General features: G+C 39.0%; 1 protein-coding gene across 1 annotated transcript in view; it reads right to left on the bottom strand.

The window, feature by feature from the left end:
- The window catches only part of LOC144969629 (uncharacterized), a 32,685-nt gene extending 21,443 nt beyond the window's left edge, over positions 1-11,242 (bottom strand). Inside the window, exon 1 of the mRNA XM_078908769.1 lies at positions 10,133-11,242. Coding sequence (XP_078764895.1) covers positions 10,133-10,435 — 303 coding nt within the window. The 5' untranslated portion in view covers positions 10,436-11,242. The remainder of the gene's footprint in view (positions 1-10,132) is intronic.
- Between the last annotated feature and the right edge of the window lie 970 nt (positions 11,243-12,212).

Below are 12,212 nucleotides of genomic sequence, written 5' to 3'. Positions count from 1 at the left end.
GTTTCAGCTCGAACTTTGAGCACTACAAAGTCTACACAAGACTTTAATCTAACTCTACACAAGAGTTAAACAAATGAGCCTAAAAGACTCCGCTGTGGTTATCGCTTAGAGACTATGAGCCTAAAAGACTCCGCTGAGTGGTCTGAAGAAACTGCTCAAAACTCTGGCATTTATAGGCAAAAATCAAGCAAACGAAGCAAAATTCTACCCACACAACCGGATGTTAGTCATATCCGTAAACATCTGAAATTCCTTAAAACTCCCCCAGATTCCATAATCATGGACAACAACAACCCATCCTGATACCGGACATCCTCATATCAAGGATAAATAAATTCGTCAGCCCCATAGTTACGAGATATCAATCAAGCCATACCATAACAAAGTCACTCCCGTAGAATACAGGGATCCTACTTTGCTTATAAGTTTACGGAGAAAACAAGATTGATGCCTTTCTCACAATAACACCCACACTACGTAGTTTAATTGAAACTTCCGGGCCATAGGTGCATGATCTGATACGACCTGTATCAACAAAAGAAGGGTTGTTCCAGAGGGATTACAATAACAACAACAACTAATACTACGACGACGTACATCCTGTCGTAAACTGACGCCTACACGGAAGCATTTCGTTACATATCTCCCCCCCAAGACTAAATTTGGTACAACATTTAGTTAGATCATCGAAATGCCTCAAGATCACATCGATCTCGATAAATAATCTGGACCATGATTATCCTTCCCTTTTACGGAACGTAGGACAAATCGGTATTGATTAAGCAAGAGAGACCACCTCATCAGTCTCCCATTCTCTGATTTCGCCCTGTTCAGATACAGAAGTGGGGCATGATCAGTTTCAATTATAAATTCTTTACCAATGAAATACACATTTAGTGTTTTCACAGCCCAAACTACGGCCAGACATTCCTTCTCAACAACAGAGTACCTCTGCTCCCGCGGTAACAATTTCCTGCTTAAATAGGTAACTGGATATTTGACTCCATCATGCTCCTGAGATAGCACAGCACCTAATCCTGTGTCGCTGGCGTCCGTAGATAAAATAAACGGCTTATCATAATCTGGAAGGCGCAACACGGGATCCGATGTAAGCATATTTTTCAGCGTTTGGAAGGCTCTCTTCTGTGGTTCGTCCCAAATCACTCTGTTGGGCATGCCTTTCTTTGTCGCGTCTGTCAGGGGAGCTGCCACTGCTGAGAAGTTTGGCACATAACGTCGGTAGAATGATGCCAGCCCAAGAAAACTTCTCATTTGTTTCTTGTTCGAGGGTAAGTTTGCCTCTTGGATCGATTTGACCTTGTCCATGGTTGGCCTTAAATTCCCTCCACCAATAGAATGGCCTAAAAACTCCACCTCCGGGAAACCAAGCAGGCACTTTGACGGTTTCGCCGTCAAGCCGCAATCACGCAACCTTTGAAGAACTGTCCTTAACGTTTTTAAATGTTCATCCCATGTTGCAGTGTGAATGAGAATATCGTCGATGTAGTTTTTCACGTTGGGAAGTCCACCAACGACTTTTCTCATCATCCGCGAGAACGCGGAGGGCGCCCCTTGAAGTCCGAAGGGCATTACAGTAAACTGCATCAGTCCTAACTCTGTTGCAAATGCCGTTTTCTCCTTGGTCCTGTCTGACAATGGAATTTGCCAGAATCCACGGGATAAATCAATCTTTGAGACAAAGTGACATGATGTCCCAATTTCTTGAAACAGATCATCAAGTCTAGGCATTGGTTCCGCATCGAACACCGTAATGTTGTTAAGGGATCTGAAGTCCACACAATAACGAATGGTTCCGTCCTTCTTCTTGACAACGACAGATGGCGAACAATACGGACTATCCGATGGCTCGATTATCCCGGCGCGAAGCATGGCCTTCACTTCTTCTTTTAATGTGGTTTTTAATGCTTGAGGCACGGGATATGGTTTCTTTCTGACTGGACAATCCGACGTCAAACGGATGTCGTAGATGTAATTATTCGTGCGTCCTGGCACATCGGTCAATACGTCATCAAAATCCTGGAGCATGCCCTGCAATTGACCTATCTGCTGAGGACTCATTCCTTCATGCAGGATGACATCGTCTTTGGTCTCAGTCTGTTTCAGAGCAGGCAATTCCATCCGAGGAAGAACCTTCTCTCCATCACCATCGTTATCTTCGATAACCGCTGCCACGGCACATTGAAGAACACCGACTTCATTCTCCTTCTCCACGTCTCTCACGTAGTACCTTTTCAGCAAATTGACGTGGTATGTCCTTCTGGTGTTGTCTATATTAATGACGTAATTATTCGGACCCGTGACATCTTTCACTTCAAAAGGACCCTGCCACTTCAATTCCAGTTTGTTATGTTTCGTGGGCAGTAAGAGCAATACTTTATCTCCCTTTTCAAATGACCTTACTTTGGCCTTTTTGTCAAAATGTGCCTTGTAACGCGAGGATGAATACTGCAGGTTATCGTGTGCTGCCTTCACAGTATTCTCTATCTTTTCCCTTAAATCGACTACGTATTGATACGTCGTTTTCACATCCGGGTCTTCTATGTCTTCGGTCCATAGTTCCCGTAATATTTTCATCGGTCCTCTCACAGGCCTTCCAAATAAGAGCTCAAACGGAGAGAAACCAAGAGATTCCTGAGGAGCCTCCCTGTATGAAAATAATGCAGCATTGATGTATCTGTCCCAGTCTGAGGGTCGCTCTGCAGCCAACCTCTTGAGCATTCCTTTTAAAGTTCCATTAAATCTCTCTACAAGCCCATTGGCTTGTGGGTGATAAGGACTAGTAGTGATTTGTTTTACGGAGAGCAGTCTGCATACTTCCTTCATCAGGTCTGATGTGAATTGCGTCCCCCTGTCGCTTAGCATCTCCTTAGGTATTCCCGTGCGGCTAAAGATGTCAACCAATCCTTCTGCTACTCTTTCTGTTTCCATACTCTTCAGAGCAATGGCCTCTGGATACCTCGTACAGTAATCCACCACAGTGAGTATATATCGGTTTCCTCTATCTGATGCCGGCATGATGGGGCCAATTAGATCCACTGCTACCCGACTGAAGGGTTCATCGATGAGCGGAACTTTAGTAAGAGGGACCTTAGGGGTGATTCCTCTCGGAGCTGACCTTTGACACTGGTCGCAAGACTGACAAAATCTCATGACATCCTCCCAAATATTTGGCCAGTAAAAATTACTCAGTATTCGATCTGTCGTTTTCTTTGCCGCGAGATGTCCAGAGAGTACACTTTCATGGGCCAACCGCATGACTGAATTACGCAGGCATTTTGGTACGACAACTTGCTTTACCAAATCCCCGTGCTCAACCCTTGGAGATTGAAAATAGCGGATCAGCAAACCTCTGTCATAGGCATACCAACTGGTATTACTCTTGCCTGTGTTTCTTACCTCTCCTCTGGTAGCAGCATCCCTCGCAGCTTTTAGTGTGATGTCATGCTTTTGTTTCTCCTTTAGTTCGTCGACGCTTACACCTGTCTCTATAGATGGAGCTGTGACCAAGTCTTTGATCTTGCGTTCACGTTGCCCTCGTGTTTGTACGGCGCTCAGTTCATCTCCATGACCCAATTCCTGCTCGTCAGTAATTGTTTTTACATGCATTCCTGGGCATTTGGCCCCTTCAATATTCCCAAGTATAACGTCATGCAATGGGGATTCTAACTCGACGACTGACAATCTCCCGGTAAAATAGGGGCATTCCAAATAAGCTTCACCGTGTGGTGCGGAAATAGCCTCTCCGTTAGCCAAGTAGATCAGGACCTTTTTATTCCAGTCATCCTTACTCTTGTTTATCAGTCCTTTTCTGACGATGACACAACTACTGCCGCTATCACGTAACACATTCACCTTTTTCCCATTCAACCATCCGACGGCCACCGGCATTACAGGTGCGACTGGCACATGTCCTGAGCACGCTGCAGAAATCATTGGCATCTCACATCCGCACTTTAATTCCACCTTGTCATGTCTCAAACATTTCCGTGGTTCATGATCTTCTGTGATCGCGGAGACTTGTTCTATACCGGTAGGTGCCTTCCTGTCTTCGTGCCTCTTCTTCTCACGGCAATCTTTTATTAAGTGTCCTTTTCGCCGACAGTAATAACAAAAGGGACTCTCGACCACAGCAGCAGCTTGCTTCTTTTGTCGACAATCTCGTGCCATATGTCCTGGCCGTTTACAGTTGTGGCAAACCATTTGGCTAGCGAAGCGGGTAGTGTCCTTCATTACGTTGTTTCGACTACTTTCATTGACGTTCTTTGATTTTTCTTGAGCCACTCCACTTTTGGAAAATGTTCCTGCGACACCGTGCGCTTCAATGTACTTTTCTCCTAAATCTATTACTTCCCTTGCTGTCTTCGGTTGTCTTTCTTTTATGAAAATCGTCAAATCCCGACCGCAGACACTGACAAGCTGTTCCTTCAATATCATATCCAGAATGTCAGCAACTGAGTCCTTCCTTTTCCCCGACAACTCAATCCATTTTTCCATATAACTCTCCAATCTAGTCGCAAACTGGCTAAAACGCTCCCCTTGTTCCGGTCTACTCTTCCTAAATTTTTCATTGAATCCATCATCCGTTAGATTATAACGTCTCAATAAAGCCGCTTTTACTACCCCATAATCGATGGCATCTTCATCACTCAGTCGAGTGTAGACGTCCAGTGCTTTCCCTTTGAGAAGTGCAGACAACTGGATTGCCCAATCCCTGCATTCCCAGCCGTTGACTTTAGCGTATCTCTCGAAACGGAGCAGATAGCTGTCCATATGATCCTTGTTTTCGTCAAAACATGGAAGTCGAGGACTCTTAACAGTAGGAGCATGAGTAAATGATCGAATGTCACTTGTCATACTGTCGTTGTTGGAGGAAGCCTGACACTCCGACTTTAACCTAAGCAGTTCAAGCTCTTTCTCCATCAGAGCTTCTTGTCTTTGAGCTCGTGCTCTGCTTATCTCCTCCTCTTCTTTGGCACGTTCTCTCTCCTTCTCTTTTTCTTCTTCATCTTCTTGTAACTGGGCTGTCACCCAAGCACGGAGATCTTCACCCCTTAACTCCAATTTTTCTCCAAGTTTAATTAATCTTTCCACATCCATCTCTAGGACACTTAATCAAACCAATTCAAATTCAAATAAACAAACTTCAATATGTTTATCAACACTGTTGCCGTAATTGTTACTTTCACGTAGAATAAAGTGGTACTACAAGTAACCTTATAACGATACGCGTCAATATAAATCCCTACACGGAATCAAAACAGGCAACTAATACCGATCCCTACATGGAACCCAACATTGATCTATATAGACTCAGATAATACATAGAATCAAACTACTGATTTATTACAGGTCCTCACACGGAACCAACCAAATCTTCACCCAGATTCAATTGCAGAATCAACAAAATATCTTCACCCAGATTCTTACACAGAATCAATACCTTGACTTACTATATGTGCATAGAGAGTCAAAACAAATGATTTAATACAGATCCTCACACGGGACCAACACAATCTTCACCCAGATTCCTACACGGAATCAAATTACCCCAACAACCACCTTCGTTCCTTACAAAAGGGAGAGGGGGGACAATGGAGGCTTCACAGCGCGAGTACCGCTTTCGCGCTAAGTCAGTGATCCGTATCACTATGACAGATGACTGACAACGTATAACCGAACAAGTGAAAATTACCAGAATAACTTGTATTACACCTTGCGTATAATGACAGTCTTATAACCATTAAATGGATACCAATTTGCTTTAAGCTCAAAGATAGTATCTATCTCAAGTTTGAAACAACTCCCTAACCTGTCTCAACAATTGTTTGGTCGCGATGTCTCTTGAATGCACAACAATAAGAATCCCACTTCTGACACCAAATTATGTCACAAAGTGCGCACGTAAACCGTATGCTTATGTAGCGCAGTTTGCAACCTTGTTTATGTGTGCTATATTCAAGCTACGACACCGATCAATAACCAAACACAATACGTTGATAAAGGTTTTGAAGCTAAATGAAGATATATTTTATTACAATATAACAAAGATATGAGATATAAAGATGAAATGATAGATGTAATAAGTATGAAATCAAATGGATGGATGACAAATTGATGGAGATGGTGTGATGATGAATATGATATGAAAGCGATATGAAAATATATAATTAAATCAATTAATTATCAATACTTTACCAAACCGCTACCACATCAGACAATCTCACAGATAGGTTGCAACCATCACAGTCATACAGGCAACTAATAATTAACTAACTAACTAAACACAATCCAGACGTGTAGAAGAAAGCCAAAAGAGTGTCCTTGATATTCAACAAAAACTGTAAGGTTGTTCTAATATTGTTAATTTGTCTCTTCTTGAAATTGTTCTGATTTCACAGTATTCATAAACAGATCAATTGTTTCTCAATGTTCTGATATTAAAATAAGCAAATGGTTCTTCACAGGTAACTTATAATACAGGCAAATGTTCAGTTTCTATTAGTGTCAAGCTATGAGTGCATAGCCTAAAGTTGGCTTGTTAAAGCCCAGCCTCCAACGGCTCATTCACTTTAAAGAAAGAAAATGATTTTGTTATCACATGATAATCATACGAATATAACTCTATCTATATTCGAACTCATTCAATATGTTTACTTTAAATGAGTAAATATTATTTTACTTTAACAAATCAATTTATTAATGTTGATTAATATTGCTTTACTTTGTAGATATGAAATAATATTGCTTTATAGCAAGAAAAGCTTATTTTCTTTACAACAAGAATATATTATACAATTAATTTAATTATCTGATTAATTAATTGAGACTCAAAATTTAAAGTGATATTATGATATTAATATCAAAACACAATCATAATTGTAATCACAACATATTATTCAAAATCTCACCAGAGCCGAACAGATTATAGAAATCACAAATTAAGTCTACACAAGACTTTAATCAAACTCTACACAAGAGTTATAACACAACTTGATTCAGCTCAAACTTTGAGCACCGCAAAGTCTACACAAGACTTAAATCACACTCTACACAAGAGTTAACACAAAACGTGTTTCAGCTCGAACTTTGAGCACTACAAAGTCTACACAAGACTTTAATCTAACTCTACACAAGAGTTAAACAAATGAGCCTAAAAGACTCCGCTGTGGTTATCGCTTAGAGACTATGAGCCTAAAAGACTCCGCTGAGTGGTCTGAAGAAACTGCTCAAAACTCTGGCATTTATAGGCAAAAATCAAGCAAACGAAGCAAAATTCTACCCACACAAACGGATGTTAGTCATATCCGTAAACATCTGAAATTCCTTAAAACTCCCCCAGATTCCATAATCATGGACAACAACAACCCATCCTGATACCGGACATCCTCATATCAAGGATAAATAAATTCGTCAGCCCCATAGTTACGAGATATCAATCAAGCCATACCATAACAAAGTCACTCCCGTAGAATACAGGGATCCTACTTTGCTTATAAGTTTACGGAGAAAACAAGATTGATGCCTTTCTCACAATAACACCCACACTACGTAGTTTAATTGAAACTTCCGGGCCATAGGTGCATGATCTGATACGACCTGTATCAACAAAAGAAGGGTTGTTCCAGAGGGATTACAATAACAACAACAACTAATACTACGACGACGTACATCCTGTCGTAAACTGACGCCTACACGGAAGCATTTCGTTACAATATATATATATATATATATATATATATATATATATATATATATATATATGTGTGTTTGTCTGTGTATATAGATATAAAAAGATAAATAAATAAATTTCAACAGCTTAGCTCGAACCCAATATTCTACAATGCCCCATCGACGGGGTCTTCTTTTCGCATCTCCTTTTCTGACCACTGGCCACTCAGCAATTGATAGGAAGTTGGATGGATCAAATTAAGATCTGGTTGATATCGTTTTGCAATTAAATACCGTTGTGTTTGAAGGAAAATAGACGTCAATAGCTAAGCGGAATCTACATTGTCTCGCCTTGTGATGTTGGTAGGGTTAGTGACAGAGCAGTCACAATGATCGCAAAAACTCAAGCTTCGGCGTCGTGTTCTTTAGTAACGATCTTGATACATATTGCCGTATTCAAGAACGGTGTGAATGTGAACCTTGATATAGATTTTCAGGAGATTCCGATAGCTTAGTTTGTATAGCACTCGCTTCACACGCAAAAGGACCGAGATCGATTCCGGGTGAAGTCGAGATTTCTTATTTTTTTCACCCAACATTGATTTGGTAGCTGAGTCTGTTAGATCTCTCGGAAAGTACTTTGCAATAGACTAGCGTCCTATCAAAATGATAGCGAGCAATCTCTATTGTCTGTTCACGTTGTAGAAAACCGGGATAAACTTTGGCTCCGTGGGCCTTATAGGTCTTAAGGACTACTTTTACTTTTTCTCATAATATAGACTTTGACGATACTATTACAAGTGTACGCAGAACAATGCGCTTCTTAAGGACATTTACTTCTTTTCAGTCCGCTCGAGGAATAAAGACATGGCACTGAAGAGTGGATTTGCACGCGAAAATGATGAGGATGCGCTCTACCAATGTCGCAATTTTTTGTTGTTGTTTACTTGTAATAATCAGATCGCAGTGAAATTTGTGTAAACAGGCATTGGTGCAAGATATATAAAGATTCAATAATGTGTATCTATAGTACAATGCCATACAACCAAGAGATAATGTAAATGTTGCTGCTCGAGGCTCGAAGAAATAAATAACAATGTGAAATTGAATGTAAGCTTCAATTTATGTACGAAAACAGATAAAATGGACGTTTCTGGTTTCCCCTTTATCAACAAAACAGGATGAACGAAATACTACAGACGAATGAGATAATGTGGTAGTGGCGTTGTTAAAATGAAACAAGATGATTCATCTTAACAACGCCACTACCTCATTATCTCATTCGTCTGTAGTGTTTCATTCATCCTGTTTTGTTGATAAAGGGGAAACCAGAAACGTCCATTTTATCTGTTTTCGTACATTAAATTGAAGCTTGCATTCAATTTCACATTATTATTTATTACACCCAGAGAGAAAATTACAAAACAAAAAAAAAAAAAAAAAATGAAAAAAAATATAGAAAAACAAACAAACAAGAAATAATAATAATCACAAAACACCAGCTTTCCTGGGCAGATATTTATCTAGTAAGCGCAAGTTTAGATCTAATTACAATAAAAATAAACCTCGGACTTTTTTGTTTGTTTGTTTAATGTATTTATGATATATTATGGCGCAGAAGGGGAGTGCATTTGTCTCAAATTATGTCCTTTAGTTGTGTCTAATACAGTGAAAAACTATTGATAACGCATATGATAGTAATATTTCCAAGGACTCTGTTACGTATACAAATAAACTGAACTTAAAACAAAAAAAAAAATATATATATATATAAAAGATGAGCTTTTATATAGCACAATATTCACTAAACGTGCTCAAATCGCTCAACAAAGGGTCTCTAGCCAACAGCAAAACTCAACATGTAGGACGAGTCATGACGCATGTTAGGCGATATTACAATGTTTTTTCCGACGGAGACAACGCTGTTAACGACCAGATACTCATATACACTTGAGTACGGTGAGAGAATGTGGGTAAAGAGCCTTTTCCAATGACTCAACTATGCGCTGCTCAGAGCGGGACTCGAACCCAGGATGTTCCGAGCCGAAGGCGAATGTCATACCACAAGACCACGTAGCCGCACAATGATGAAAGAAGTCTCATTTAAAAATGCCCCACACAACTCGTAGGAAAAATTAATTGACGGTACGCGAACGAAAATACTCACATTTCTGCTCATCCCACCAATCGTATCAATATACGAAAATACGTGTAACCTTAAAAGTTTATAGTCTAACAGAGATACCTTATTGAGAACTAATCACTCGATTTGCGGTTTAAATCTCTCGTTAAGCTATAACACAGAAAAACAAACAAATAAAATACAAGGTACAATGTACGTGGGTCTGTGTAATTATTGTTTGGTCACTAACCAATGGACAGAATTAGATGACAATAGATAAATTCACTGAGTGCAACGACATTAGATCTTATTTTTACTAACCTGAGTACAAGAATCCATCACTGTCTCGTTTTCTACATGCCTCTGCAGCAAATCATGTCCAAGTTTTGGAATCACCTGGACAGGACGGTCTATGACGAAGGCTGGTAGATCTTGGCCAGCGAAGACGCCAGGAGGTCTAAAGTCCGCGCCTTTTCTCTCCTCCTCCATCGAAGGTAGACGTTTCTTTATAATCTCGCTGTCGTTAGATATCACAGTCTGTTCAGCACTTGGGGATTCCCCCAATCCTATTTGGACAATGTCACGAATATTGTAGGTTTTCATAATATTTATTGCGATAACCATTTGGCATTATTTTACGACAATATATCTTTTTTTTTCTTTCTTCTTTTCTTCTATATTTTTTTTTTACTTAAAAAGGCATAGAATCTTCAAGGACATTAATATCGTTATTTCGAATGGGGGATGTTTCAATTTCAACATTTCGAATCTTTAGTCCATGACGCAATAACATTGTTCTGTGGAATTTCTGTTTTTCTTAGCTCAGTTTTTGAACCATGCATTAATCATGACTATTATGTTAGTTTATGACAGTGTTCAAGTATTAATCCAAATTATCACAGAACAGTCCTTTTTCTTTCTTGGTAGATGTCCTTTGTATCCGATTTATGTTTCTGCTTCTTATTTTCCGTATTTATTCATAACACTGCAATGCGTTAAGAACGGATTATTCCATTTTACGGAAGTGTAATAATATTCCAAATGTTTTAATACATCACTAATATAGTATTGTTCTAAGTCTTGTCTACAACTTCATAACGATCACTTGATATAAGTTTTCGTCACATTCATCAATAATGAAATTAATTTTTAAAAAGACGTATTGAATAATCACTGATATTTTTCAATAAATAACACACGTAAAACGTTATCTCATGTCATCAACTGCTTCTGGCAGAACTGGAAAAATGACTCAATTAAAATCTGTGACGACAAAATTGTCTGGTGTTGTTGTATCGTTAACAAAAAGGCCGTCTCACTTGACTGGCGATAGGCGTGTGTGTGTGTGTGCGTGTGTGTGTGTGTGTGTGTGTGTATAATGTGAGTGTGTTTGTTGCGCCCAAAACAGAGAACTCCAATCGGGATTGGCCCTCGGTCCCAGAGAAGACTTCGCTTTTATAGAGTTACCGCCCGTAAGTGGCATACGTCACGTCTCCCCATGCCGCTTGGCGCCTCCCCCCTTATTCATCACAGATGGGACCATTCTCACACAGACATGTCCTCAAACACACACACAAACACACACACACACATACACACACCACCACCATCACCGCCACAAATTAACCATCATCACCATCACAACGATCACGTTTTTTTTTTTTTTGTTTGTTTTTTTTTAATTACAAACATAAACAAACAAATGAATCAAAAAAAATACTGGCCTGCACAAAAAAAAAAAAAAAAACAAAAAAAAAAAAAGCAACAAAAAAAAAACAAACAAAAAAAAACCAAACAAAATAACCAAAAAAAAAAAACAAAACCCCCAAAAAACAAAAACAAAAAACACACCCCCCGCCCCACACACACACACACACACACACACAAAGAAACAGAACAATCAAAACAAAAGCAAAAACAAATTTTTAAATCCTGAAAAGAACCAATATAACAAAAAACAAAAAATAAGACACAACAAAAAAAAAAACAAAATAACAAAGAAAAAAAATAAAAAAAAAACAAAAAACAAAAACAAAATAAAACAAACCAACAAACACACCCACCCACACACACAAGCGCACACACACACACACACACACACACACACACTCACTCACATACGTACAACTTTAAATAAGATCTTTAATAAAATACAGGAAAAAAATAACATTAACAAAAAACCAACAACAAAAATAAAAATAAAAACACAACAAAAAAGAAACAAACGAGGAACAACGTTCAAGAAACAAAAAAACAAAACAAAACAAAACAAAAAACAAACAAAATCTAAACAATACACAGATTAATAGATAAATGAATTAAGTGATTAATGAATAAATAAATAAATCAGTAGATAGATACAAAGAGAACCAAGACATTGATACCAATTCACCCTACCTGT

This window comes from Berghia stephanieae, chromosome 3 (assembly GCF_034508935.2).
Source record: "Berghia stephanieae isolate SIO BIC M18660-M18661 chromosome 3, UCSD_Bste_1.3, whole genome shotgun sequence".
Lineage (NCBI taxonomy): Eukaryota > Metazoa > Mollusca > Gastropoda > Nudibranchia > Aeolidiidae > Berghia > Berghia stephanieae.
Note: the sequence above shows the minus strand (reverse complement) of the source record. Positions and strands in the feature narration are given on the sequence as shown.